General features: G+C 42.1%; 1 protein-coding gene and 2 long non-coding RNA genes across 4 annotated transcripts in view; 2 read left to right on the forward strand and 1 right to left on the reverse strand.

Moving 5' to 3' along the window:
* The window catches only part of LOC309658258, a 215,668-nt gene that overhangs the window by 172,542 nt on the left and 16,398 nt on the right, over positions 1–26,728 (forward strand). The window lies entirely within an intron of this gene.
* Positions 5,609–26,728, reverse strand: part of ATP6V0E1 (ATPase H+ transporting V0 subunit e1) — a 35,863-nt gene continuing 14,743 nt past the window's right edge. Inside the window, exons 3-5 of one of the 2 annotated variants that reach the window (XR_014262115.1) lie at positions 15,004–15,133; positions 6,506–6,702; positions 5,609–6,103 (exon numbers count right to left, since the gene is read on the reverse strand). Coding sequence is in view for 1 of the 2 variants with exons in the window: in XM_082456639.1 (XP_082312765.1) it covers positions 15,040–15,133 (94 nt within the window). In the remaining variant the exon portion in view is untranslated. The remainder of the gene's footprint in view (positions 6,104–6,505; positions 6,703–15,003; positions 15,134–26,728) is intronic. The other variant, XM_082456639.1, reaches the window with a different exon arrangement.
* LOC309658273 lies at positions 6,709–11,817 on the forward strand. Its single transcript, XR_014262164.1, has 2 exons — positions 6,709–7,040; positions 7,102–11,817. It is a non-coding gene; the product is annotated as an uncharacterized lncRNA (long non-coding RNA).

A 26,728-nucleotide genomic window follows, 5' to 3' on the forward strand; every position in this document is an offset into this window, starting at 1 on the left:
CTGAAGGGGCAAAAAAAACCTTTGGAATGAGATGACCTTTGATGTATTATAAAGATAGACCTCTGGGTGGAATTGGCTAAGTCACGTAACCTTTGTTGACCTCAATCTATCCAACTGTGGAATAGGAATAATGTGTCCCACTTACTTCATTGGATAACATATGTGAAAATATTTGGTAAGCTGGAGGTGAAGGTGGTGCTATTGTCTAAGCCACAGGGTTTACTAATGATGTCATTTATAGACAGAATCCTCTTCCTCTGCCTACCCCTTAAGAGTGGGTGCTTCTCAGGTCTCCAGCCTAGACTGCTTCTCAGCCCCCATAACCACACCCATAGCTTCAGTAATATCCATGCCGGTGCCTAGCATCCCTACCTCCAGCCTGGTCCTCCTTCCCAACCTCCAGGCCCATGTAAAAAGTGCCCACTAGGTATGTCCATGTGGATATCTCAGGCACCTGCAAACTCTCATTGTCCATGACTGAACTCATCATGGCTCCGTATCTCAGTGAAAGTTTCCATGGTCCAGCCAGCAGGAAACCTGGGTGTAATCCTTGACCTCTCCCCCGACCTGTGACATCCATCAGCCATCTGTATGTGCTAATAAATATGGCCCCAGTGCAGCTACTTCTCTGACTTCATTTCACTCCTATTCCCATAATCCAGGACACCTCCCCCTTTCCTAGATTCCCACAACTTCATCACTCATCGGCCTAGAACACCTCACTCACTCCCGTTTGCCTAGCTCTTATTCATCCTTTGGGTTTCCCCTTAAAGGTCTTTTCCTTTAAAAAGAGTTCCTCCACCACTCGTTGAGGGTTCCTAGCGCTCTTACCCAGCAACCTGTACTTGCTAAGATACTGCACCTACACTGAGGTCCATTGCTAAACTCTCAGCTCGAGGAGATCACAGGCTGAGTTTCTTCCGCTTACTAGTGTCTCAAGCAGGTAACATCAGGACAAAGAACAGGAGCTGGAAATACTTGTTGAATGTTGCTGAAAACCTTACATGGCTTGCAAAGTCACACTTAGCTTCTTAACTGACACTTCCCCAGACACAGCACTTACTTTTACAAAACATCTGCTCCTTGCGTTCCGTTTTTGGGTGGCGCCCACAGCAGTACCACACTTTGGACAGTGGAAAGAAACTATGGAAACCATGTCAAAACCCTGATGGCAACTTAAATAGAAGCTTGGCTGGATTCACGTGGGTAGCAGTCTTCGTCGTTGAGCATCCTCAGCTAGAATACTCCTGTTTTGGAGTTGGCCTGGGAAGCAGGGCCGGGGAGAAGTAGTGGGAGGTGGGGAAAAAAGGGCCAATACATTTCACAAGGAGGGGGTTTGAACTGAAACAGCAACATAGCCTGAATGAAAGACTTGCTTGGAGCAGTTGGGAGTGGAAGAACAGTGGGGCTTTTTCTACCCGTGTGGGACCCCAGAACATTCATACCCCAGGCTTCCACTTTTCTATGTGGGCAGAATCAAAATCAATGCTCCCTTTTCATTTCACCGCGCGGTCACTGTGAGCACCTATACAGAGGGAGGCTGGCGTTTTATAAGCTGAACGCTCTGCACTCCATCCTGCGCAGTGCAAACAGTTAATCAGAACTGCTGTGTGAACTCGCGGATTTTCATTGATTCAGAATAGCTTCAGTGTTTTAATAAATCTAGCTGACTTCATTTCCCTGGGCCCTGAATTACTCTTAAAATAAAAAAAAAATGTGTGTGTGTGTGTTATATACTCTTTGAAGGAAGTACTAATACTATTCTGACAATGTTCCCCTGCAAAACACCATTTTCCCCGATTATAAAATAACATGCTCTTTGTGGAAAATTTGGAAGTACACAAAGTTGTAAAAGACATAATCACAATCAACATTTTGGTCCATTTCCTATCAGGTTTTTTTCTGTGCATGTAAGTTTGAAATCCTGTGGGGTTTTTTTCCCTCTTAACATAATATCCTATTATCTTTTGTTATTAAAGAAACTTATTGTTTCTTCTTTTTGCTCAAGTATCACAGCTTCATTGGAGAAAATGCTGAAAAGGAAAAAGAAAATTAAAATCATTTGCAATTACCATCCAGAGGCAATGTTAATAGTTCTGCTGTTTGTCTTTTCAATCTCGTTTTCCAGGCATATATTTTGGGGAAAAAATTATTAAATGCACCAGGATATTCCTTTATTTGGATGCGGTATGGCTTATGTAAGAATCTCCTTTTGTTGAACATTAAGGCTGCTTTCCATCAATTCTGCTACAAAAAATATCCTTCACGACAGCATTTTACATTGTGCTTTTTTCCTTAGAAAATTATGGATTTTCTACAATTAACTTCATACATTCAATTCCTGAGAGAAAACTGAAATAAAGGGACAGGGGAAAAAGTAATACGTAATTTTCACTTCAGAGTCCATCTCCATTTTAAATACATTTGTTCTCCAAACAGAAGAGAGCTCTTGCATAGAGGGGTGGGGTGACGAAACCATTCTAAAATGCCAGATAGATGTTTTTTAATGTAATTTAAATATAGTTGATAAAGGAGCAACTGACTTCAAATTTTTGGAAGATGAAATCCAGGGCCAAATCTTCCATGAGTCCGAGCAACAGTTTAAAATAATTTCTCAATTCTAAATTTCCCTCCACATGGCAGAACACCTACCAGTGCTTAAAAAAAAAAAAAAACTGGTCTGAAGAAATAAAAAGGTGCCACTTCTGAAGCAACACCAAAGGAAGATATAATAAAAAATTGTTGGGTCAGTGATAAGGGTACAGACATCATATGTTTAAAGAAAACAACAAAAACAATGTTAAAAGAAACCAATGACCCTTGAACTACATCTTCAAAAGCATGCCAGAAATACTCCCGTTCTGGTATACGAGCTGGTAGAGCCTGGAAGGGCAGGAAGGATGTGGTCTAGACACTTATGCTATGATTGTTTCTAAGAGATCCATCTCCCTGCTCAGAGATCAGGCCTGGATCCTGGTGTGTGCCTTTTATTTTTCTGTAACCCAAATACAAATGACTAAAACAAAAGGGAAACCATATGCTTAAAAAAAAAAAAATCAGTTGGCTGCCCCTCTGGGGCCTATCTTCATAGAAAAGTACTGTCAGTGGGCCCTAGGGATTTTACCATTTCTTTGAAAAATACCCTTTGTGTATTATTACAATTTACAAATCACCTTCACCACCACATTTGGTAACAACCTCACATAGCAGAATGGTCAGGTATTATCCCCATTCTATAGATGAAAAAACTGAGGCTCAGATATTAAATGATTTTACCCAAGTCACATAACTAGCAAGTGATGGAGTAATTGCAAAGCTAGGGCTTCTCCTAGTCTGATGATCATCCAGGACACACCATGTTCACCGGGGCTTTGGAGGAGAGAAACACTTCCAGTATCCTTTTAAAGCGCTGGAAGGTGCTCCTTCCAATCTGGGCCCTGACAAGCACTGGAGCAAGGGCACTGTCGAAGGAAACAGGACTCACAGGCATCCATCTCAGATGCTGGGTCGTTTTAACAAAATGGTTCAATTATTAGGGAGGAGGTGAGGAGAAAACATATATCTGAGTTTACCTGGCCGATAGGAGCTTGCAATCAGTCTTTGGGCAGGGAGGGGTGGTCTTTGATCTCCAATCTGGCTAGGAAATGAGCTCCTTTCTTCTTCACAGGCTTTATACTGAGGCCTCATTAGGAGTGAGTCCTAGTAGGGTTTGGAGAAAACCCTCTAGATTCAGCCCTGGTCTGCCTTTTATCTCCCTAGAAAGTTTACTGAGCAGGATTTTCAAACCCTCCCTGGCACATCACCAGGCCCTTCAGTGCTCATGTCCCTGTGTCTCCCACTGCTGTTAGTGCAGCCAACACATAAATCTTCCTCACCCGTCTGTAAGAATCGGATCCCACCAAGTGGCAGGCAAGCCCGAATGTAAAAAGCAATGTAATCCAGTTTACCCCCTAATGTCTTAGAGCGAACAAGAAGTACGAAAATGGATCCGTACCAAGTGACAGAATAAGGCAGAACTCAGGGACCTGGATCAGCCAGGGTTGTGACCTCTGCCTTCAACCATGCCATTAAATCGGAAATGTGTCAAACCATGATCGTGAATGAGAAGAGCCCCCCCAAGAGCTGCCCTCCATCACTGCTGCAAGCATGCCACAGCCGAGGTCTGCTGTGCTGAACCCAGGTAGGCTCCCTATCAGCTCATGCCGTGCTGAACTCGGGACAGGCAAAAGCAACACTCAAGGGAAGCACCACACTAGGGACGACATGAGGCTCAGCTTCAAACCCATGGTGGTCTGCTGGGAAGCAGTCCAGGGTGGGAGTTGGAAAGGTTTCAGACTGACCGCCAGTGATGATGGGCAGTAGGGCCTGACTTGAAGAATCTGGGTACTCAGCTGCACTCAAGTCACGCTGCCCCGACCGCGGTCAGGACTCAAAGACTGTGGCATCCTTTCATGTACCCACAGTAACCACCAGCATTGCTTTCTTAGATGACAAATAACAATTAAGGATCAAGTAAGTTGCTCCGATGAGAGAGAGCTTGATCATCCACAAAGGCATAATTCTTTCCTCCCAGCCGAGCCCCAGAGCTGGCTCCTGGCCAGTGGAACTCTGAGACAGGCAGGGTACAAGGAAGAAGCGCTCTAGAGTGGAAATTAGAAAACATGGATCCTACCCCCCCATCTGCCTCTGACCAGCTATGTTAAACTGGGCAAGTAACTCTCCCTGTCTGGGCTGAGATTCCTCATCTATAAAATGATGGGGTTAGCATGTATCACTATGGTCCCTCAACATCAAATCTTCAGTGTTTTCTGGATTCCATGAAATTAGCTAAAGAAGCCTGTTTGCTGGAAAAGTAAAGTAGCGAGTTGCCTCTCAGGAAAAACTTTTAAGTTCAAAATGAAAGCAAAGAAGGAAAAGAAAGAAATGAAAGTGGGAGAGTTAGGTCAACTTGAAACTCTCTTTGGTCATAAGAATAGCAAAGCAATGAGTTCAGATAGCTTGGGAGGAATAGAAAAGTACAAACTGCAAAACAGGAAACCCATTCTTGGCTGGCTGTCAAAGAGCCATGAGCTGGTGAAAGTTTAGATCCATTTTCATTTTAAATTTCTTAAAACTAATAAAGTCCCCAAGTTAGTGAATTATTGAGACGCCTGCTACTGAAACAGAATTATTGTTCCCGTCCCAGGCTTTTTAACCACTTGATGTTTCAGTCCTATTTCTGATAGTGAGGTGGTACAAGGAACCGCTGGTTCCGGCTCGTCCCTGTGGCTGGCACCGCCCCTCTACCTGCTGAGCATCATGACCACGTGTTTATGGACAATGGTCAAACGCGGCCTTGAATTATATACCTCCCCAAATAGCATTCCAGCTCTTGAATTTGCAGGGACCCAATTTCCACATCTTTGATTCCTCCAGTGGCTACAGCAAGCACTCAGGTGTTTACCGGATGATTAAGAACAGTACTTACCAGACTCCTCAGGTATCTCAAACTACACAGCCAGGTTAATCCATCCAAGCTACGTTTGGACTACAAAATCATTTTTCAAAAAGGCATTATCCAGAGACAGAAGAGCTTACAGAAATGAGCTTAACAAACACCGAAACCAGATTTCCATAGAGAGCAGAAAAATAATTTATTCCAAAGGAGGGCAGAAATAAGAAATTCATCCCGAAAATATACTTTGGTATAATTCTGGTGGGACAGATTTTCCCTCTGAACATGTTCTCCTACTGACTGCCCCACTGGAGTCTTACTATCATGTAACAGTTTTTAAACACTTCGCTGATTCTCATGTTGTGAGCAGGCAGGAGCCATCTTCAAATCCACAGTTTCCAAGGAGAGTAATGTTATTTCTCAGAACAACAGCATTTTCTATCTCCGAAGAGTACATAAACATTTTATAGGGGCAGCACAGTTTAGTTTCAATAGGCACATCATTCATCAAAGTATAAAAAAGGTGACAGGAAAAAATACTGCATTGTAGAATAAGATATTCAAATGTGGTGGGAACGTTTAAGGCAGCTGACAGCCAAAGTGGGCGAGTCAAGGAAGGTGGTCTGGGTATGGAGGTGATTTTGCATCTAGAGGAGTTCTCTTCGTGACCTGCAAAACAAAACCGTTCCAGTAACTGGGCCTTTCCACCAACCTCAGGAGGGCAAAAGGGTAACACCGAGAAAGTCAACCAGGCCAATAATTTTAAATACACAGATGCTCCCTAAATGAAAGTGGGCTCAGTTAACGTGCAAGTTCGGGCAGGTTTTGCAGGGCTGTGACAATAAGTCCAGTTACCAAGGACAATGCTAAACTGAGGATCCCAAGTCCCGGTTTGACGGTGTCATAGAAAGCAGGAAGAGTGGAGCTGACTGAGACCTGCTGCACTGGGACCTGACAAGTTCCCTTGGGCTTCAAGACTCTGTATTTGCACTTCCGCTCCCACAGGCGGGCAAACCGGTCCCTGCATCAGACTCCTAAAGAGCAGGCCCCTTGCTACTCGAGATGGCTCACCGTTCTTGCCACCCCAAGTGTAGGTAACAAATGAGAATTTCTTCTTCTAGAAGCTTAATGCTGCAACATCACCTTTGCAGAGCTGGCAAACATTTAAAATAGGTATCTTCACACATCAGACTGCTACCAGCGGTCGCGTAACTCCTTCACGCAAAGCTTACTGTAAAACGTCTTTATAAATAAAGCCACATGTGCTACTTTTGAAGTTAAAGAGAAAAAATAAAGAGAAAATAAAAGTTAAATAGTGTCTTTAAGAGGTGATTTCCACACAAGTCTCGATTTAGTGGATAAGAAAACAAGCTGGTTGTGGCCCACCATTTGCCAGGGTGTTGAGGGAGGTGCAGGTGGAGTGAGGGGCTAGTTAAGTGGGGATGAGGCATGGCTGTAGCAGGCAGGTCTGGAAGGCTGGAGGTCGCAAAGCCCACAGGGAGACCACACGGGCCCTTGCGATTTCCCAAGCCAGTGGGCACACACCCTGGAGAATTCCCAGTGCCGGGTGATTAAATGGCGGGTTTCCCAAGGCTCCGGGGCCAAGGTGCCCAGAAGCAGACATGAGACTGCTGGTAAATCTTACTGGAGCAAGCTGGGGAGGCCAGCCGCCCAGAAGCAGACATGAGACTGCTGGTAAATCTTACTGGAGCAAGCTGGGCAGGCCAGCCGCCCTCCATGGTGGAAAGCACCGGACTGCTGGGGACCCACTAGGGCAGGACAGTGCAAACAGTCAACTGAAGATGTAATTAGAGGACCATTTTTACCACGTACTAAGGAAAATAACCGTAGCAGGCTAGGTAGGGGCAATGACCAGAGCTACCGGTTTCTTCCATGGCTTCATGAAACCTTTCCTCTAATCTCATGATCATTTTCTCTTCTATTCCTTAGGCCAGCAGAACAGCCCTCTGCACAGACCTGAGTTCCAGGCAGATTATTAATTTACTTGAGAATATGTGAAGCAGTGAATCCAAATGTCTTATGTGTGAAGTTCCTATGAAGAGCATATGGTCAGGGGACTTCCCTGGTGGCGCAATGGCTATGAATCCGCCTGCTAATGCAAGGGACACGGGTTTGAGCCCTGGTCCGGGAAGATCCCACAAGTCACGGAGCAACTAAGCCCGTGCGCCACAACTACTGAGCCTGCGCTCTAGAGCCCGCACGCCACAACTACTGAAGCCTGAACGCTCTAGGGCCCGCATGCCACAACTACTGAGCCCACCTGCTGCAACTGCTGAAGCCTGTGCACCTAGAGCCCATGCTCCACAACAAGAGAAGCTACCACAATGAGAAGACTGCAAACTGCGTTGAAGAGTAGCCCCTGCTAGTCGCAACTAGAGAAAGCCTGTGCGCAGCAGTGAAGACCCAACGCAGCCAAAAATAATAAATAAATTAATTTTTAAAAAACAGCATATGGTCAGACTTCCTCACTGTTTAGGCCTTTCTGGATGAATGAACAATCACAGAAGGGGAAAACAGGTCTTCACTTGTGAAAAACCACACAGAAAGAGGGAATAATTTTCCCTCAAGCTCAGTGATACCAGTTTAAGATTAATGTGAACGAGCATTATGTTCTATGGCATAGACTTGTGGTTTGATTCTGGAGTGAATTAAAGAAGCACATATTCTAATCATCTCTCTGATATGAAAGAGCCATTCTGGGGTGGAGGTGGGGAACTCAACCAAAGGGTCCATGTTCTCATTTTGTAAAATAAAGGAATCACAAGGCTACTTTCAGATAAAACTGAGAATGAAGACAACATAAAAATATTAAGGCTAGAATCAAGAAATCTGTTCAGGGAAGGATGATGAGTGAATATATATACTTTTTAAACAAAAAAGAAGAGGTCTCATCTTTATCTTTATTTTTTCATTTCAGATAACTTCGCAAAATAATTCCTTCTTTACTCTCATGGTAAGGTATGTATTTATTGTAGGAGATTAACTACAAGAGGTATTTAAGCAACCTATAAAGGCCTGAGTGTTTCACAATTCAAGGCAAAAACAGCAGAGCTAAATACATTTAGGAGAGAAGAGATCTCTGGGAAGCCAAGTGGCCAGGAAAGGAAGTGCAAGGATTTGCAAGCTGGACACTTAGAGAAAACATCAGAAAGAATTAAGAGAGAATGGGCGAGTGGAGACAAGAAACCAGAATGTTCGCTGAATAGTGCGTTTACTAACCTGCTTTCTACATTAACGACTGCGGTAGGGGAGTGAGGCAGGAAAAGCTAAGTAAAGCTAATTAGGTCAAGAGCATGAAAATGGTATGGCTGGAACTAGTAGGTCACGGAGGAAAGTTGTGCAGAGAGCGGCGAAGGTGGCTGGAAGGCAGACAAGGCAGGCCTTGACCACCAAGTTAGAAAGTGGGACAGAATCTGCAGACTAGTCATTCTTATCTTTTGTGGCTCATGGGACCTTTGGTGACCCTGACAAGCTGTGCTGACAACACGTTACATACAGCATTCCAAGCGGCATGTACCCATTAAAATCAGGGACCTTGGGTTTAAGAAAAAGCCCTGCTGTAGCCCATGGAGAGCTACTCAAAGTTTCTGGGGCAAGCAGGATGTGTTTCAGGAAGTGCTATGTCAGGAAGATAAACAGGGTGGTGGTTTGTAGATACCTTGAGTGTAGAGGCAGGCAGACGTGATGAGGAGCCACTGCAGTAATTCAGAGCCGCAGTGACTGGGTCAGATAGCAGGGTCCCCGACAGAGGAACAGAGTACAGAGGCAGACACAAGTGACATTACAGGCTCAACTGGATTCAAGGAAGAGGAGAAAGAAGCGATCGAATGGGTTCTAGGTGACAGGGAACACTGTGACAGGCTTTTTAACCATAAAACACCTTGCACTGTTTTAACTTTTCACAAGTATGGCTTAATTCCAACCTCTCAACAGATCACGAACCCCTTCAGAGTCCACAGCCTCCTCTGAAATCCCCACTCAGTACTATGTACCTCGTGACACTCAAATATTTTTGGAATGCATAGAAAAACAGCTTCCTCAGGGCAGAGGCCTAATTACCAATAGTCTATTCCTCTCCGGTCCAGATTTTGTAATAAAATGGAATGCCTGCCCTTTTAGGACTGCGGTAAACCGTACAGGCTTATCTAAACATATCACCATGATGTGGTTAACCAACTAATTTACAGAACACTGGTCTGAAGCCATTCCAAGGAGATTCTATACAAGCATCACACCCCCAAAGTTGTAGGAAAATGGGACATCGGAAAAACAGCAACCTTGATGTGATAGTTCCATAAGCATCTCAGAAATCGAGGCTCTAGAGGCAGCCAAGGTTGACAGGGGGCAGAGATGGAGTGAACATAGTTCTTCGAAGTACTGGGTAAGATTTCCAGCCAATAAACATAACGTGCTATAACTTAGCCTATCAACATATGAAAGAAAATCATGGCAATTAAAGTGTTTAAAGTAGCAAAGGACCGGCTAGCTGTTTAACCGTGTTGTTCAGGATCAATTCAATTTCATCTGTATAGAATTATTGTTTGAAAGCTTTCATGACTGCTCCTCATTTTTCTCTGCTGAATACCATGCCTGGCTTACACCTCCTACTTTCCAAATCTGGCCTCTTAAAGAATCACATACAGAATTGAACACTTTTCCTTACCAGCTGAGGACAGGCCTAAATCTGGTTTCTGCACTCCTTTATCATCCCACAGTTGTGTACAAGTTCAAAGTTCTAAGGGAATTTAGCTCCTTCTTTGAATTTTACCACCAAGAAAAGTGAGGTCCTGTCTTAAGAGTTCTGTTTATGGGCTTCCCTGGTGGTGCAGTGGTTAAGAATCCGCCTGCCAATGCAGGGGACATGGGTTCGAGCCCTGGTCCGGGAAGATCCCACATGCCGCGGAGCAACTAAGCCCGTGCGCCACAACTACTGAGCCTGCGCTCTAGAGCCCGCAAGCCACAACTACTGCGCCCACATGCCACAACTACTGATGCCCGCACGCCTAGAGCCCATGCTCTGCAACAAGAGAAGCCACCACAATGAGAAGCCCGCGCACCACAATGAAGAGTAGCCCCCACTCGCCACAACTAGAGAAAAGCCCACACGCAGCAACGAAGACCCTACACAGCCAAAAATAAATAAATAAATTAAAAAAAAAAAAAAAAGAGAAAGTGAGTTCTGTTTGTTCCAATGTTAGGATTAGATTAGATTAGATCTCCTGATGTGGTAACTCCATAGGCCTAGAGGTACGGTACTACCACAATCACTACCTCAAACATGGAATCACTGTGACATGATGCTCATAACTAGGGCCACCTGGCTGTGCTCTATTTCCTGCCCTTCTGCTTTTAAAGGAACAACTGTTAACATAAGGGTTTCAAGCAGTCCTAGTTTGTGCTGTGGACCAGAGTGCAAACATTAGGCATTCATCATTCAGGTTACAGACACATGAAACTGAAAAGAACGGGCAAATAACACCAGATCCACACACACAGTGTTATTCACTGTGGGCCCCCTTTACTTATGGTAAGAGACGGAAATGAGGCTCAGAGAAGGTAAGTGAAAGGCAATGCTAGAATGAAGATCTCACTCTGAGAGGCCTGAGGTTCTCAGCTTTAAATCCCAATCAATACCACCACCTAACATTCACTATAGTTAAGAGGAAGGACAGAAAACAGAACTTGATAGGGAAAAAATGGGGGGGGAGGTTTTATATATATATATATATATATATATATATATATATATATATATATGAATCAGATTTTTTTTAAAAAATCTATATAAAAGGGAATCAAAACCCCTTTAGGTAGACAGAACTCTAAGGAAAAAAAAAGGCTGCCTACCTATCAGGCTGGCAAAAATCCAGGCTGTGAGGAAATAGAAATTCACATACACTGTTGGTAGAAATGCAAAAATGGTACAATCCCTATAGAAGGGCATGTAGTAATACCTGGAAAAAGTATTTATACCTTTAACACAGAGATTCTATTTTTCAAGGACTCTAATCTAAAGAAAACTGGTAAAAATACAAAATGTCAACGCACAGGATGGCACTGTGGCTTTATCAATAATAACAAAAGACTGGACTTTCCTGGTGGCACAGTGGTTAAGAATCCGCCTGCCAATGCAGGGGACAGGGGTTTGAGCCCTGCTCCGGGAAGATCCCACATGCCGCGGAGCAACTAAGCCCGTGTGCCACAACTACTGAGCCTGCGCTCTAGACCCCGAGAGCCACAACTACTGAGCCTGAGTGCCACAACTACTGAAGCCCGCACACCTAGAGCCCGTGCTCCGCAACAAGAGAAGCCACTGCAAAGAGAAGCCCGCACACCGCAACGAAGAGTAGCCCCTGCTCGCCGCAACAAGAGAAAGCCCGTGCGCAGCAATGAAGACCCAATGCAGCCAAAAATAAATAAATAAATTTATAAAAAATAAAAAACAGAACAAAAGACTGGAAATAATGCAAAAGGATATCAATGGCTATAAAAAGAATTAAGGAAGATCTCTATACACTGATAGGATATATTGTTCAGCGAAAAAGAGCAAGGTACAGAATAGCATATGTAATATGATATCTCTTCTGTAACAGCTGTGTGTGTCAGGGAAGGATGGATATACACACACAAACACACACACACACAATGTATTTGCTTATATTTGCACAATGAAACACTGGAAGAATATAGATTTTTATGAATGTATCTTACATAAATTTTGACTCTGGAAATGTTTTACATATTCCAAAAAATGTAGCCAAAAAAAAAATTACTATAAATTGAACACAAAATAAATCATCTTAATCTAACTGTATAACAAATTGATAACCACCAGAGGAAATAATTTCAAGTGACCACAGAAAACAGCATGTTGTTCTTTATTTGTTCTAAGAACAAATAAAGCAGCAAAGAAATCCTAAACTGCATTCAAAAACCTTATGGTTAGTAGTTACATTGGTGTAATTTTGAAACTATTTTAATATATAGTATATGATAATCAAATTAAGTAATTAAGTTACTTCTTTAGGAGCCAAGATTTTCAGCATATGTGAATGATATTCAAGTATAAAACCAAAGAAGTCAAATAAAAATCCTGTAATGTTAAATATGAATTAGAAATACTGACATGAACCTGTGATTTTTTTTTTCTTTTTAAAAATCCATACTTCCTGGCTTTGTCCACTGTAAAGGCTTAGAAGCAACAACACCCCAACAGAAATGAATGCACCTAGTAATCAGATCATGGTTTTTAAATACCACTTCCACTGAAAGAAAAACAGGGCCAACTGGGCTGAGGACTGACTAGTGAAGCAGGGAATCCTTTCAGTGGGAAATTTATTAGAGGAACAGCTGATTCCAAGTCAAGAAACATACAAGAGAGGTCTGGGACACCTTGATGTTGCCAGAAAGAAAACTATCAAAGACTAATATCAGGACTTCCCTGGTGGCGCAGTGGTTGAGAATCTGCCTGCCAATACAGGGCACATGGGTTTGAGCCCCGGTTTGGGAAGATCCCACATGCCGCGGAGCAGCTAGGCCCGTGAGTCACAACTACTGAGCCTGCGCGTCTGGAGCCTGTGCTCCGCAACAAGAGAGGCCTCGTTAGTGAGAGGCCCGCGCACCGCGATGAAGAGTGGCCCTTGCCTGCCACAACTAGAGGAAGCCCTGGCACAGAAACGAAGATCCAACACAGCCAAAAAAAAAAACTAAAAAAAAAAAAAATTAATTAATAAAAAAAAAAGACTAATATCAAAGGGACATAGAAGCCAGTCTAGACAGGTGCCCACAGGGCCAAAAAAAGAACAACTGAACATAAAAAGGATAATAAACATTTACTTGATTAAAATTGAAAAGGAAAGAAAGAAAACCTCATTTAATACCCCAGAAGTAACTTGGGCACCAAGTTACTCACTTTGAAAACTAAAAGAGGGACTTCCCTGGTGGCACAGTAGTTAAGAATCCGCCTGCCAATGCAGGGGACATGGGTTCAAGCCCTGGTCTGGGAAGATCCCACATGCCGCGGAGCAACAAAGCCCGTGCACCACAACTACTGAGCCCATGTGCCACAACTACTGAAGCCCACATGCTCTAGGGCCCATGCTCTGCAACAAGAGAAGACACCGCAATGAGAAGCCCGCACACCGCAACGAAGAGTAGCCCCCCCTCGCCGCAACTAAAGAAAGCCCACATGCAGCAACAAAGATCCAACGCAGCCAAAATAAAGAAAAAAAGAAAGAAAAAAAATTAAAAGAAAAAACTATGTATCCCACCTTTCTTATATGATCTACATTTCAAGGTTAGTAAATAACTCTAGTTGATAGAAAAGTTCATTTTTTAAAAAATATTTATTTATTTATTTATTCATTCATTCATTCATTCATTTATGGCTGTGTTGGGTCTTTGTTGCTACGTGCGGGCTTTCTCTAGTTGTGGCAAGTGGGGGCCTCTCTTCATTGTGGTGCATGGGCTTCTCATTGCGATGGCTTCTCTTGTTGCAGAGCACGGGCTCTAGGCATGTGGGCTTCAGTAGTTGCGGCACACGGGCTCAGTAGTTGTGGCACACAGGCTCTAGAGCACAGGTTCAGTAGTTGTGGAGCACGTGCTTAGCTGCTCCGTGGCATGTGGGATCTTCCCGGACCAGGGCTGGAACCCATGTCCCTTGCATTGGCAGGAGGATTCTTAACCACTGCGCCACCAGGGAAGTCCAGGAAATGTTCATTTTTATAGAAATATTTCACCTAATCAAATATGGAAGTAATAACAAAAACTAGAAAATCACCATTTTTGCAATTTCTACTGCAATGTTTCATTCAGGCTAAGATCATCAATGGATAAAATCACTGGATAAAGGTTGACAGAGACCTTTACACCTGGAGGGACCAGAACCCACTGATCACCTTGGCATCACTAACGACCAGACAGCCAGACATCAAGTCTCTCCTGATATAAGGCAATATGAAGTTCACAGAACCACTTAAGTACCCTTGCCAAAAAAGCTGAACCTGAATCTAGTCAAACGTTTAGCGCTAACCTCCAGTTAACATAATAATGGAGACTGAAGAACAAATGAAATGACAGGCTTTCTGACTCTTGGCCAGTGGATAAATCATTCCACTACACCACTCCTTACTTCTCTGATCCTCAGAAGCAAACGAAACCTGCAATTTTGAGACCAATTTTCAAAAAGCATCTGTCTCTCACTGTCCAAAGCATTCACAGATGCCCTTCATCTAAAATCTATCAGCCACTTAAAGTTGCTAAATCTCAAAATACCAAGTACAAATAGTCACATTCCTGATCTGTGTCCGAAAGACCACATGCAAACATAATTTACTTAACTGGCTGGGTAAGAATACAATTTAAAAGAATCTTATGGATAAATCCTTTGGTAAAAGTGAACGGCCTAAGTTCCAAATCTATTTCTGCTATTCAGATTGTGTTTGCTTTCAGCAGCCTGCCCTTGCCAAGTGTTAAAATGAGGAAAAGTCCAGGCAAACTCTAGCTGACCGACTGACAACACTGATGTGAAAGGTCAAGGGCATAGTCACCTCAATGACTGAGCACTGGAGAGCAGGTCTTCTTACTCAAGGCCAATGATGCTTGAGGTACCAGATGGTTTCATTTTTCAACTGTGGTCCAAAGAGAGGGTTGAGTTGGGCCAGAATTGCAATCAGCCAACTAAAAAAATAATGGGGGAGGAAGGACAACAGAAAGTGGTGAAATCATGTTGGAACGGGACCATTTTAAATTAGGATGAGAAAAGTGCTTTAGTAGAATTTAAATCTATTCTGTTCAGACCAAACCTTCAATACACTTAAAGTTCATAAAACACATTGTGCTAATGGGAGCATGTCTTGTAAGAAAAGCCTTCACAGAACACACCCTCCCTTCATTTGATACATTATTGACAAAGCAGTGAGGCTTCATCATAGTATGTCTCTGTCTTTTCTCTCATTTTCTTAATTCCCTTTCCAAGCAGTCAAGATTTCCTGAATTCATATGATATCGTCACCTCAGAGTGTTTTTGCCTAATCTCAGTTTATCATCATCACAACTTCTGGGCTCAGGAAAGATCAGTTTACTTTACTTTATCCATTCTCCAAATGCTAAGACCCACAACCAATATGACACATCCATTTTTACTGGTATGGCCAAGGTTAAATTTCAGCCCACTGTCTCCCAATTAGACTATATCACTTGAGCACCCCTTCTCTCATCACCATCACCACTAAAACGTGTTACGTATCTTTTGGGCAGTAGTGGAGCTGGACCAAATGGGCATCTAACTCCCCCTGCTTACTTCAGATCTAAGTAACAAGGTATTCCTCTGTATCACAGACTGATTATGGAGGAAGTATGATGGTGTTACATATTTACCTCAGGGTTGGAAGTGCAAAACAGCACATAGCCAAAACTGTCTTTAAAGTTTTCTTCTACTGCTCACAAAGTTCTGAATAAATGGTTTTGTATCTGATATAGGAATTCATATACTCCGTGAAGTTTGAGAATCACTGAACTAAGACCAAAGCAAAGAACAAAAAGAAAGACAGCAAAAGATTTGCAAATCATATATCTGATAAGGGGCTAATATCCAAAATATATAAAGAACTCGTACGACTCAACAGAAAGACAACAAATAAACAGCTGGCTATTCAAACCATTCCATGTTTTACTTTATTAAACAAATATTTAATGAGCACCTGCTAGGCTCCAGGCCCCAGCAATACAAAGGAGAAAATGAAATGCTACTGCCCTCACAAAGCTTATGGAATGTAATGTCAGGAAGGAAATAAAGTGAGGTGAAGGAATAGAGAATGATGCAGGTAGTACTCCTTCAATGGGGTGGTCAGGAAAGCCTTTCCAAGAAGTTACCGCTTCAGGCGAGCCCAGAATGAAGCAGAACACACAGTGCCTTTAATTCCTATTCAAAATACATGAGTTTTTATTTAAATTAGAAATTAGACTTGCTCTCGTCTGGGGGGAGGGGGTCTGGTAAATAGGCCCAGACTCCATCCACTACTGATCTTGGAGGATGGATTTTAGCATCATAATCTGATACCGCTGTCCTCTCTGCATGGGATACAGGGAACTGCTTTCTAAGGGAAAGGAGCTATCCTGCCTCAGCTATCCTGTAGTCTCCTTCTACAATTTTAGGGCTTTAAATTCCCCTAGAAGAGGGGAACTAGCCAAATGCAACCATTGTCTGGCTGGATCTCTTTTCTTCCATTTGCTGTAATTTTTAGAACTCTTCCAATCAAAGGATCAAAAAGCTGCTTCTGATCACCAATGATCAGACTGCTGGAGAATCTACCAGCGCCAGCAGCTTCCCCTCCAGAAACAGTGTACCCGCCCTCCCCACCCCAGCCCAACAGAAGGTGGTTCTGTGACAGGAAACATGACACCTAAGGACATCCGGCCAAGACAGCTACCTCAAGTTGACTCACTTTATAAACAAAAAATTCAGATGAGACTCTCTGATCTGTCCTTAGAACTACAATATTTGATGCAAACAAAATACCCATACTTGTAGTTGAGGTTTAACATCTACCTGAAAAGAAGAAAGAGGAGGGTAGCACAGGCAGACACACTGAAGAGCTGTGACTGCAGTGAACAGTGATGGTGCAGAGCTGAGAGTCATGGAAAATTCCACACAGACCCAGGACTTTCCCGATCCCAGCAGGCAAGGGAAGCAGACAGTACAAACAGTGGTTCGTCCTTTCAGGACAGACTGAAATACTGGCCAGTGCTTAGAAATGCTAAATAAAAAAATACGTTAGAGCCTCGCCTCTGTCTCCTCTCTTTACCAAAAATGTATAATACTGAATAAAAACACCATCTCCCAGTACTTTGTACGATGTGGTATAGAGATGCTTCTGAATTCTGACTTCACATTATAATCACCCAGGGAGCTTTAAAAAAAAAAAAAATGATGTTATACTTCACAAATGATCTTTCTTTTAATTCTCCCACAACATGGTTAAGGAAATTGAGGAAGCGAGAGGTGAAATGATTTGCCTGTGGTCACAATACTAATTAGGTGTTAGCAGCTCCTGAACCCCAAATCAGGTCAGACTAAGGTTCTTACAAAAGTTACCTTCTGTACAAAAGTTACCTTCTGAAATATTTTAACTGACAACAGTTCAGAAAGCATCAATCAGTTTAGCTAAATCTAAACTGTCTGGGAGTTAAAGAAACAAAGAATCCATCTGCTAACTATAAATGAAGTCCATCATGAGCCTCTGGTACCTGAGGTAAAGAAGAAATATCCAGAAGCAAGAACGAAGTCCACTCTGCTTGCTCAGATCAGTATTCGGAAACTCTTTTGAATTTAATTTTACGTACTATTTTTCATGTTTCAAATCAAGTAAAACATCTTACTTAAAACAACAACAACAACAAACCAAAGTTCAAGAAAATTCCTTGGGAAACAGCCCAGGTCAGTTCATTTGAAATTTCCTGGAGGAAATTCCCCCCTCTAACCAGCTGAGCTCTGCGTCTGCCCTTCTGATTACTGCCTGACTTCAGATTTTTCTTTAAAGCTGATAAACACAGCGGGGAGAACTGGAAGGAGAAAAAAAAATAAATCCACTCTGAATTGATGGAAGTGGGTGGAGAAAGAGATCATATTCCAATGAATCTATTACTTCATGTGTCCAAGAAAATAGAACTAAATGTACTCTTCATATTTGCCCAAACTGTTCCACATGTCTCCACAACCTGAAGTCCAGCCTAATAAGAGGAGCTTATTCAAACTACCGAGGCAGCTATGGCACGGTAGCATCTTTCAGAGAACTGAAGAGCTGGAATGCACCAGAGGTCAAGTGCACGTTCCTCATTTTAACTACGAAGAAACTATGTCCTAGGGAGCTTAATACTCCCACAGCGAATCAGGGATAGAGCTGGAAAGGGAACCCAGGCCTCTGAGTCCCATGATACCAGGCTGCTTCCACAGGGTATTAAGGATGAAACAGATCAGGCAGCCTAGGAGTTCCTCTTTTATTCCACAATCATTTACCAATGCCATGCTCCAACGTCAGGCCCTAAGGATGCCCAGAGGAATCAGCTGAGGGGCCAACCCCCCCACCCTGCCCCCAGGGGCTCATGAGCTTGTGAGAGACAAACCAAGGGTGGTGGCAGAGTATGCTTTGGAAGAGAAAGGCAGAGGGTACTTCATCTACAAACACTCCTGGCCACTTATGAGCTCAGCTCTTGGTTATTAGAATTCTCCAAGCTCAAAATACGTCCTCCCCACAGAAAAGGCTATATACCGAGCTCTCTCAAATCCTGCTTTGTTCTTTTGTTCCACATTCAGATATGAGAACAGGGAACAGAGGCATGGTTACTTCCCAGTGATGCACAGGTCAAGCGGATAACTGCTCAGCTTCCCTGCTGGAATAGGGAAGTTCGGCTAGGACTTCTCTTCTGATCTGCTGTCCCTCCAGCGACGGCCATGACAGGAGTAACCTCTATCAGTGGGTTCCTTAAGAAACAGCAGAGAAGTGACTTGCCCTGTCTCTACCGAGATGACCTCTGTCAAATATCCTTATCCCAATCCAATGACGCAAATTCTTTCAAGGGCAGCAATGTTATTATATACTATTAGAAAATATGGGATTCAGTATTAGATAGGGTTGGATTTTAATTTTAACTACATCAAATATTAGTGGAGTGACTCCAGGCAAGTGAGCTTACAACCCCGAGCCTCAGTTTCCCCTTTTGTAAAATGAAGATAATAATCCCTGCCTCAAGATATTAAGAATTAAAGGAGGGACCTCCCTGGTGGTCCAGCAGTTAAGACTCCACACTCCCAATGCCGGGGGTCCGGGTTTGATCCTTGGTCAGGGAACTAGATCCCGCATGCTGCAACTAAGATCCCATACGTGGCAACAAAGATCCCACGTGCCACAACTAAGACCTGGCACAGCCAAATAAATAAGTAAATAGATTTTTAAAAAAAAGGCCTTCCCTGGTGGCGCAGTGGTTAAGAATCCGCCTGCCAATGCAGGGCACACGGGTTCGAGCCCTGGTCCAGGAAGATCCCACATGCTGCGGAGCAACTAAGCCCGTGCGCCACAACTACTGAGCCTGTGCGCCTAGATCCTATGCTCTGCAACAAGAGAAGCCACCACACTGAAAAGCCCGTGCACCACAACAAAGAGTACCCCCACTCGCCACAACTAGAGAAAGCCTGCACACCGCAACAAAGACCCAACACAGCCAAAAATAAATAAATTTATATTAAAAAAAAAAGAATTAAAGGAATAATATATGAAAGTGCTCCGTGTAGTAGCTGACAAATAGGTGTTCAATAAATACTAGTTATTCCTTCTCTTTCTCTGTGAGACAGCTAAAAATGCATTCAAGCCACAGAATGAAATACAACCTATTTTACTTTACAAAGGAGTTTCTCATGCTGCACTGAGTCATGCTCATCTCCACCTCCTCTCCCGCCCCCACCTGCTCTGCAGTAGGCAAAATTCTAAGATGTTGCCCAAAATTCCCATCCCCTTGCGTACACACCCTGTATAAACAGGGGATGGTGGATATGCAGGGACAGTCACTGCTGTGATTAGATTATAAGATACAGCTGGCTTGACAGAGAAAGACAAATACTGTATACTGCTTACATGTGGAATTTAAAAAATAAAACAAACTAGTGAATATAACAAAACAGAAACAGACTCACAGATATAGAGAACAAACTAGTGGTTACCAGTGGGGAGAGGAAGGGGGGAGGGGCAATATAAGAGTAGGGAATTAAGAGATACAAACTATTATGTATAAAATTAGCTACAAGGATGTACTGTACAACACAGGGAATATAGCCAATATTTTATAATAACTATAAATGGAATATAACCTTTAAACATTGTGAATCACCATGTTGTACACCTGAAACTTATATAATATCATACATCAACTATACCTCAAAAAAAAAAAGAAAAAAAGATACAGCTGGCTTTAAGGGAAATTTCCATCAACAGATGTATGGATAAAGAAGATGTGCAGGGCTTCCCTGGTGGCGCAGTGGTTAAGAGTCTGCCTGCCAATGCAGGGGACGCGGGTCCGAGCCCTGGTCTGGGAGGATCCCACATGCCGCGGAGCGACTTGGCCCGTGAGCCACAACTGCTGAGCCTGCGTGTCTGGAGCCTGTGCTCCGCAACGGGAGAGGCCGCGATGGTGAGAGGCCCGCGCACCGCGATGAAGAGTGGCCCCCGCTCGCCACAGCTGGAGAAAGCCCTCGCACAGAAACGAAGACACAACACAGCCAAAAATAAATAAATAAATAAATTAAAAAAAAAAAAAAAGATACAGCTGGCTTTAAGGGAAATTTCCATCAACAGACGTATGGATAAAGAAGATGTGCAGGGCTTCCCTGGTGGCGCAGTGGTTGAGAATCTGCCTGCCAATGCACGGGACGCGGGTTCGAGCCCTGGTCTAGGAAGATCCCACATGCCGCGGAGCGACTAGGCCCGTGAGCCACAATTACTGAGCCTGCGTGTCTGGAGCCTGTGCTCCACAACAAAAGAGGCCGCGATAGTGAGAGGCCCGCGCACCACAATGAAGAGTGGCCCCCGCTTGCCGCAACTACAGAAAGCCCTCGCACAGAAACGAAGACCCAGCACAGCCAAAAGTAAATAAATAGATTAAATAATTAAAAAAAAAAAAAGATGTGCATACACACACACACACACACACACACACACACACACACAATGGAATATTACTCTGCCATAAAAAAGAATGAAATAATGCCATTTGCAGCAACATGGATGGACCCAGAGATTACCATACGAAGTAAGTCAGACAGAGAAAGACAAATATCATATGATATCACTCATATGTGGAACCTAAAAAAAATGATACAAAGGAACTTATTTATAAAACAGAAACAGACTCACAGACATAGAAAACAAACTTATGGTTACCATAGGGGGAAGGGGAGGGATAAATTAGGAGCTTGAGATTAACAGATACACACTACTATATATAAAATAGATAACCAGCAAGGATGTACTGTACAGTACAGGGAACTATATTCAATATCCTGTAATAACCTATAATGGAAAAGAATCTGAAAAAGTATATATATGTGTGTGTATATATATATGTATATGTATAACTGAATCACTTTGCTGTACACCTGAAACACTGTAAAGCAACTATACTTCAATTAAAAAGAAAGAGAAATTACCCTGAGTGAGCATGACCTAATCAGGTGAGCTCCTAAAAGGGACAGGACTCTTCCTGACGAAGGACATTTAGAGTGCATGTATCACTTATTGATTCATTGCCAATCATCTTGCAATGCACCCTTTAATATGTGCTCTGTAATAAAAAACTGAATCCCTTTTTCTCCTTTAAAGTGAGCACGATGTTAAGCTTTCTCAGTAGAGGTAGCTGGAGGGACATAGCATGGGCTAGAAGTTGGGGGAGTGGGCATGAGGACATTTGGTGGAATCTGCACAGGCTCTGGCCCAGAACACGGTTGCTCTTTGATCTAGAGACTTGGCCTGGAAATAACCTTTCTGCAGCCCTCTCGACATGAAAACCAGAGCCCCTGCTTGGCCTACATGCTTTGAAGTCCTCCTGCTCACACTGGCACAAGAATTCCCACTACACACCCAGGCCACTGATCTCTCCAGCCTGCTCTGCTGCCTGTACTCAGAGGGTGGCCAACTGCTTGCCCAGCAACTCCAGACCAACTCCAGCCTAGCCAAACTAATGAACTTCTCTGCTATCTGGTGGGCTGAACTACACCTTCTCCAACAAGGTCTGAATTTTTTCCAAGTTTGTCCTTGCTTGGGTACTCTCCCGGAGCCCTAGGGTACCATATGGAGTTTCCTTCTATCTTATAGTTACTCTTCTGCCCTAGTGAATAATTATGTTAAATTTCCTGTGTTTAACCTACTGTGTGGTTGCTATCTCCTTACTGGACCCAGACTGCTACAGGATGAGGGGATTTGACACAAGGGAAGAGTCTCTCTTGCTAGCTTTGAAGATGGAGGAGCTACATGTCAAGGAATGTGAGTGTCATCTAGGAGCTGAGAGCAGCCCCCAACTAATACCCAAGCCAAGGAAATGGGACCTCAGTCCTACAACCACAAGGAACTTAATTCTGCCATAGCCATGGGAGTTTGGAAGAGGACCCCAAGCTCCAGATGAGAAGGCATAAACTTACTTTCCATTAACCTGATGCCAACTCTATCTCTGCTATGGCCCTTTCATTACTACAATACAAAAATAGGAATATGCCCTATTTTTGGCAGCTCTAAACTTGAATTATCTTTTCCTTTCTTTTCTCCATACTTTCTATACTAGGCCTTTCAGTTCAAATTCTCTTATCTGCCAAATTATAAATGAAAAGATTATATGGTCAGAGTAAGAAAAATAAACCTTTTAATATAGTAGATAATAATATGCCGGGCCAGGTACCTAGATTTCCTTTCCACTATCAACAATCAAGACACCCAAATATTTTACATGAATCCGTGAGAGAAATGTAAGCAAGTCTCAGACCGAAAAACTAAGTGAAGGCAAGTACTCAGAGAGGAAAATAAAGTGACTACAGGGTGCGTTCCATACTTTTGAGAGCGTACACTAAACCAGATTAACTTGAGTTTTTATTTTCAGACATCACAGGGCATGAAAAATGGCAGACAAAGCCCAGGGCCCATTGAAGGTAGAAAGTCTAATGGAAGTTTCACCCACACACCCCAAAAAAGCTAAGATCCCAAAGGGTTCTGTCTCAAGATAAGGAAAAATCAAACAACTCCCTTAAGTGGAATGCTAGGAAAACCAACTGTCTCAAATACAAACACCAAGAAGGAAGGAGAAAAACACTGTCACTGAGAACTGGTCTTCATGAACTTCATGTAGCCAACTACATGGTTTTAAAAAAGAACATACCAAGAATTTTACTTAATTTAATGCTACACTCGTGATGGCCTTAGGCGCCTGGCAGAAGCAATGTAAATACTTTCTGGAAGAGCCCACCCTCATACCAGGCCCCAAAGAAGTCACACATATAAAACTATAGGGAAAACAGAGAATTCCCTGGTGGTCCGGTGGTTAGGACTCTGCACTTTCATTGCCGAGGGCCCAGTTTCAATCCCTGGTAAGGGAACTAAGATCCTGCAAGCCATGTGGCACGGTCAAAAAAAAACCCAAAAAAACACTATAGGGAAAATGGACAGATGGCAGTCAAATATAACTAAATGCATATGGAAACAAGGCACCATGAGTGAGAGACAGAAAAGAGCAGACACAAACCTAAAGGGACTTCAGATAATGGAATGATCAGATATGCACTATAAATAAACTGTCTACTATGTTTTAAGAAATAAGATACACTTAAAACACGTGCAGGGAGAAAGAAAGAAGGAGGAAAGGGAGGGAGAGGGGGAAGGAGGGGATAGGGAGGGAGGGAAAACAAAACTATAAAAGCAGCAAAAAGAACTTATATAGAAATGAAAAATATAATACCTGAAAATAAAAAGTCAACAGGTAAAGTTCTGGTTCTGGTAATAGCAGAGTAGCTTATATCAGACTCATTATATAGATAGTAATTATAAACTCTGAACAAAATATGAAAAACAACTAACTGATGGTACTAAACCGTGTCCAAAGCAGGTAGAGACTAGAAGGGATTCAATCCTTGAAAGAAGGAAGGAACCTTTATACAGCATTTCCCCTGAGGACACTGTCCAGTCCGTGTGAAGCTCAAGCAAAACCCTGCAGTCTTACTGGCTTGAGGTATCAACAGATGAAGTTCAGAGCTGCCAGAGCAGTTAGGAATTAAGAGGGGAAACCACAAAAAAAGATGTGTCACAAAGGGGAGCTCCAAAACCTGTGTATAAATTCCCCATAACTCCTTGGCTCATCCCTGAACCATGAATGCAAATGCCAAGGACTGGTGGAAAACACCCAGAAGGCCGAAAAAACAGAGCAGAGATTTCCACTGCTGCGTACAACAGCGAAAGAGAACTTGGTAAACACCTCAGACTTTCCACTGAAACCTCAGAAGGGCCACATCTTAACGGAGAACTCACTCTAAGGGCAAAAACTGAAATAGATCTGCCCCAACAAAGTGTAAAACCAACCCTCCACAGGTTTAAGGTGATCAATTAATTTAACTGTTTGTTAGAAAAAATTTAACGTTTTTCAGAGGAACGAAGTTGAATCCAGAATGTCTATCATCTACAATATCTAGCATTTAGTAAAAAACACACATGCAAAAAACGCAAGAAATGTAATCAACAATCAAGGACAAAGGAATCAACAGAAGCTGAGTCCAAAATGACACAGATGATGCAGTTAAAAGGTAATGTCTCTAAAGTAGGTGTGGCCTGAGAATGGCTATGTACTAGAGGGCAAGGAGCTGGAGTTCTATCTGAGGAAAATCAAGGCCCAGAGAAGCAAAGAAATCCTCCTCCTTCCGATGTTAGCTCATGTAATAAAGGTGTTTATTGATCTAAAACAAACTCAAAACAAAACAGCATTATAAATATGTTTAAGGACTTAAAAGAAAAATTGGCTATAAAGAATGAACAGATTGGGAATCTCAGAAAATAAGTTAAGACTTTAAAAAAGAACCAAATGGAAATTCTAGTACTAAAAAGTATAATATATGAACAGAAAAATACTTGGATGAGCTTACCAGAAGATTGGAGATGATAGAAATACTGAACCTGACGAGAAAAACAGAACCTATCCAATCTGAAGAAACAGGGAAAAAATATTGGAAAAAAAAAAAAAATCAAACAGTCTAACAAAGGTGGAATTGCAGTCTCAGAAGGAGAATGAATAGAGCAAAAGAAAAAAAAGTAGACTATAGGCTGAAATTTTCTCAAATTTGGTGGAAAACATTAACTTAAAGATCCAATAGCTCAGCAAACCCAATCAGAATAAATTCAAAGAAAACCATACCTATGCACATCACAGTAAAACTATGCTGAAAAGCAAAGATAAAGTGAAAATCTTGATAACATCCAGAGGACAAAGAATGCATAAAGAACAATTATGCAAATTACAGCCGAGTCCTCAACAGAAACAATGGAGGCCAGAAGATAATGGAAGAGCACCTTTAAAGTTGTCTGAAAGAAAGAAAAAAAAAATCTTTTCAGCCCAGAAAAAAGTCCTTCAAAAATGAAAGTGAAATAAAGACATTTTCAGATAAACAAAACTGAGGGAATCTGTAGTCAGACCTGTCCTGTAACAAATACTACAGGACTTTTTTTCAGGCTGAAGACATACCAGACAGAAACTACAATCTATAAAAAGAAATGACCAATTTTAAAAATGATAAATATGCGGGCAAATACAAAAGACTTTTTTCTCTTAATTTCTTTATAAGACATATGATTCTTTAAAAACTGTAACACTAAAAAAAAAAAAAAAAAAAAACTGTAACACTGTAGTAAGGGTTTTACAACATATAAAGATGTAAAATATATAATAATAGCACAAGGATGGGGAGTAAATGGAATCATATTGTTGCAAGATTGTTACATTTTACCTGAAATGGTTCAATATTAACTCTAAATAGATTGTGAAAAGTTAAGAATGCATGTTGTAATCTCTAGAGCAACATTAAAAAAGAAAAATACAAAAAATAAAGGAAAAAAAAGAAAAATACAAAAGTATAGCTAAATGCCATTGGAGGAATTAAAACAGAATACTCAAAATAGTCAATTAACCTAAAGAAGGGCATAAAAGGAAGGACAGAGGAACAAAAATGAGTTGAGACAAACAGAAAACAATTAACAAAATAGTGAACCCAAACCTAGCTATATCAATAGTTACATTAATTGTATAAGGAATATCCATTTGCCAAAAGGCAAAGACAGTCAGAATGGATAAAAAAGTAAAGACAAGCCACCTACTGTCTTCGAAAAGGCACATTCTAAATATAAAGACATAGACACAATGAGCATAGGAAAGGTGGTATGGTTATTGATCAGACAAAGTAAAAACTGAGTTAAGGAGTATTACCAAGGATAAAGATTGATATCTTATTAATATAATGACAGAAATGTCAATTCATCAAGAAGACATGACAGTCATATCATATGCATGCTCCTAATAACATAGCTTCAAAACATATGAAGCAAAAAAAGGATCTTTCCTTTAAAAAGAGAAATAGAAAAATCCACAATCATAGCTGGTGATTTTAACACACTCTCTCAGTAATTAATAAAAACAGATCAAGAAAAATCAGTAAGGACAAAGAAGATTTGAACTACCTTGACCTGATGTTTACAGAACACTCTA

This window comes from Balaenoptera physalus (assembly GCF_965194825.1).
Source record: "Balaenoptera physalus genome assembly, chromosome: 3".
NCBI classification, from domain to species: Eukaryota; Metazoa; Chordata; class Mammalia; order Artiodactyla; family Balaenopteridae; genus Balaenoptera; species Balaenoptera physalus.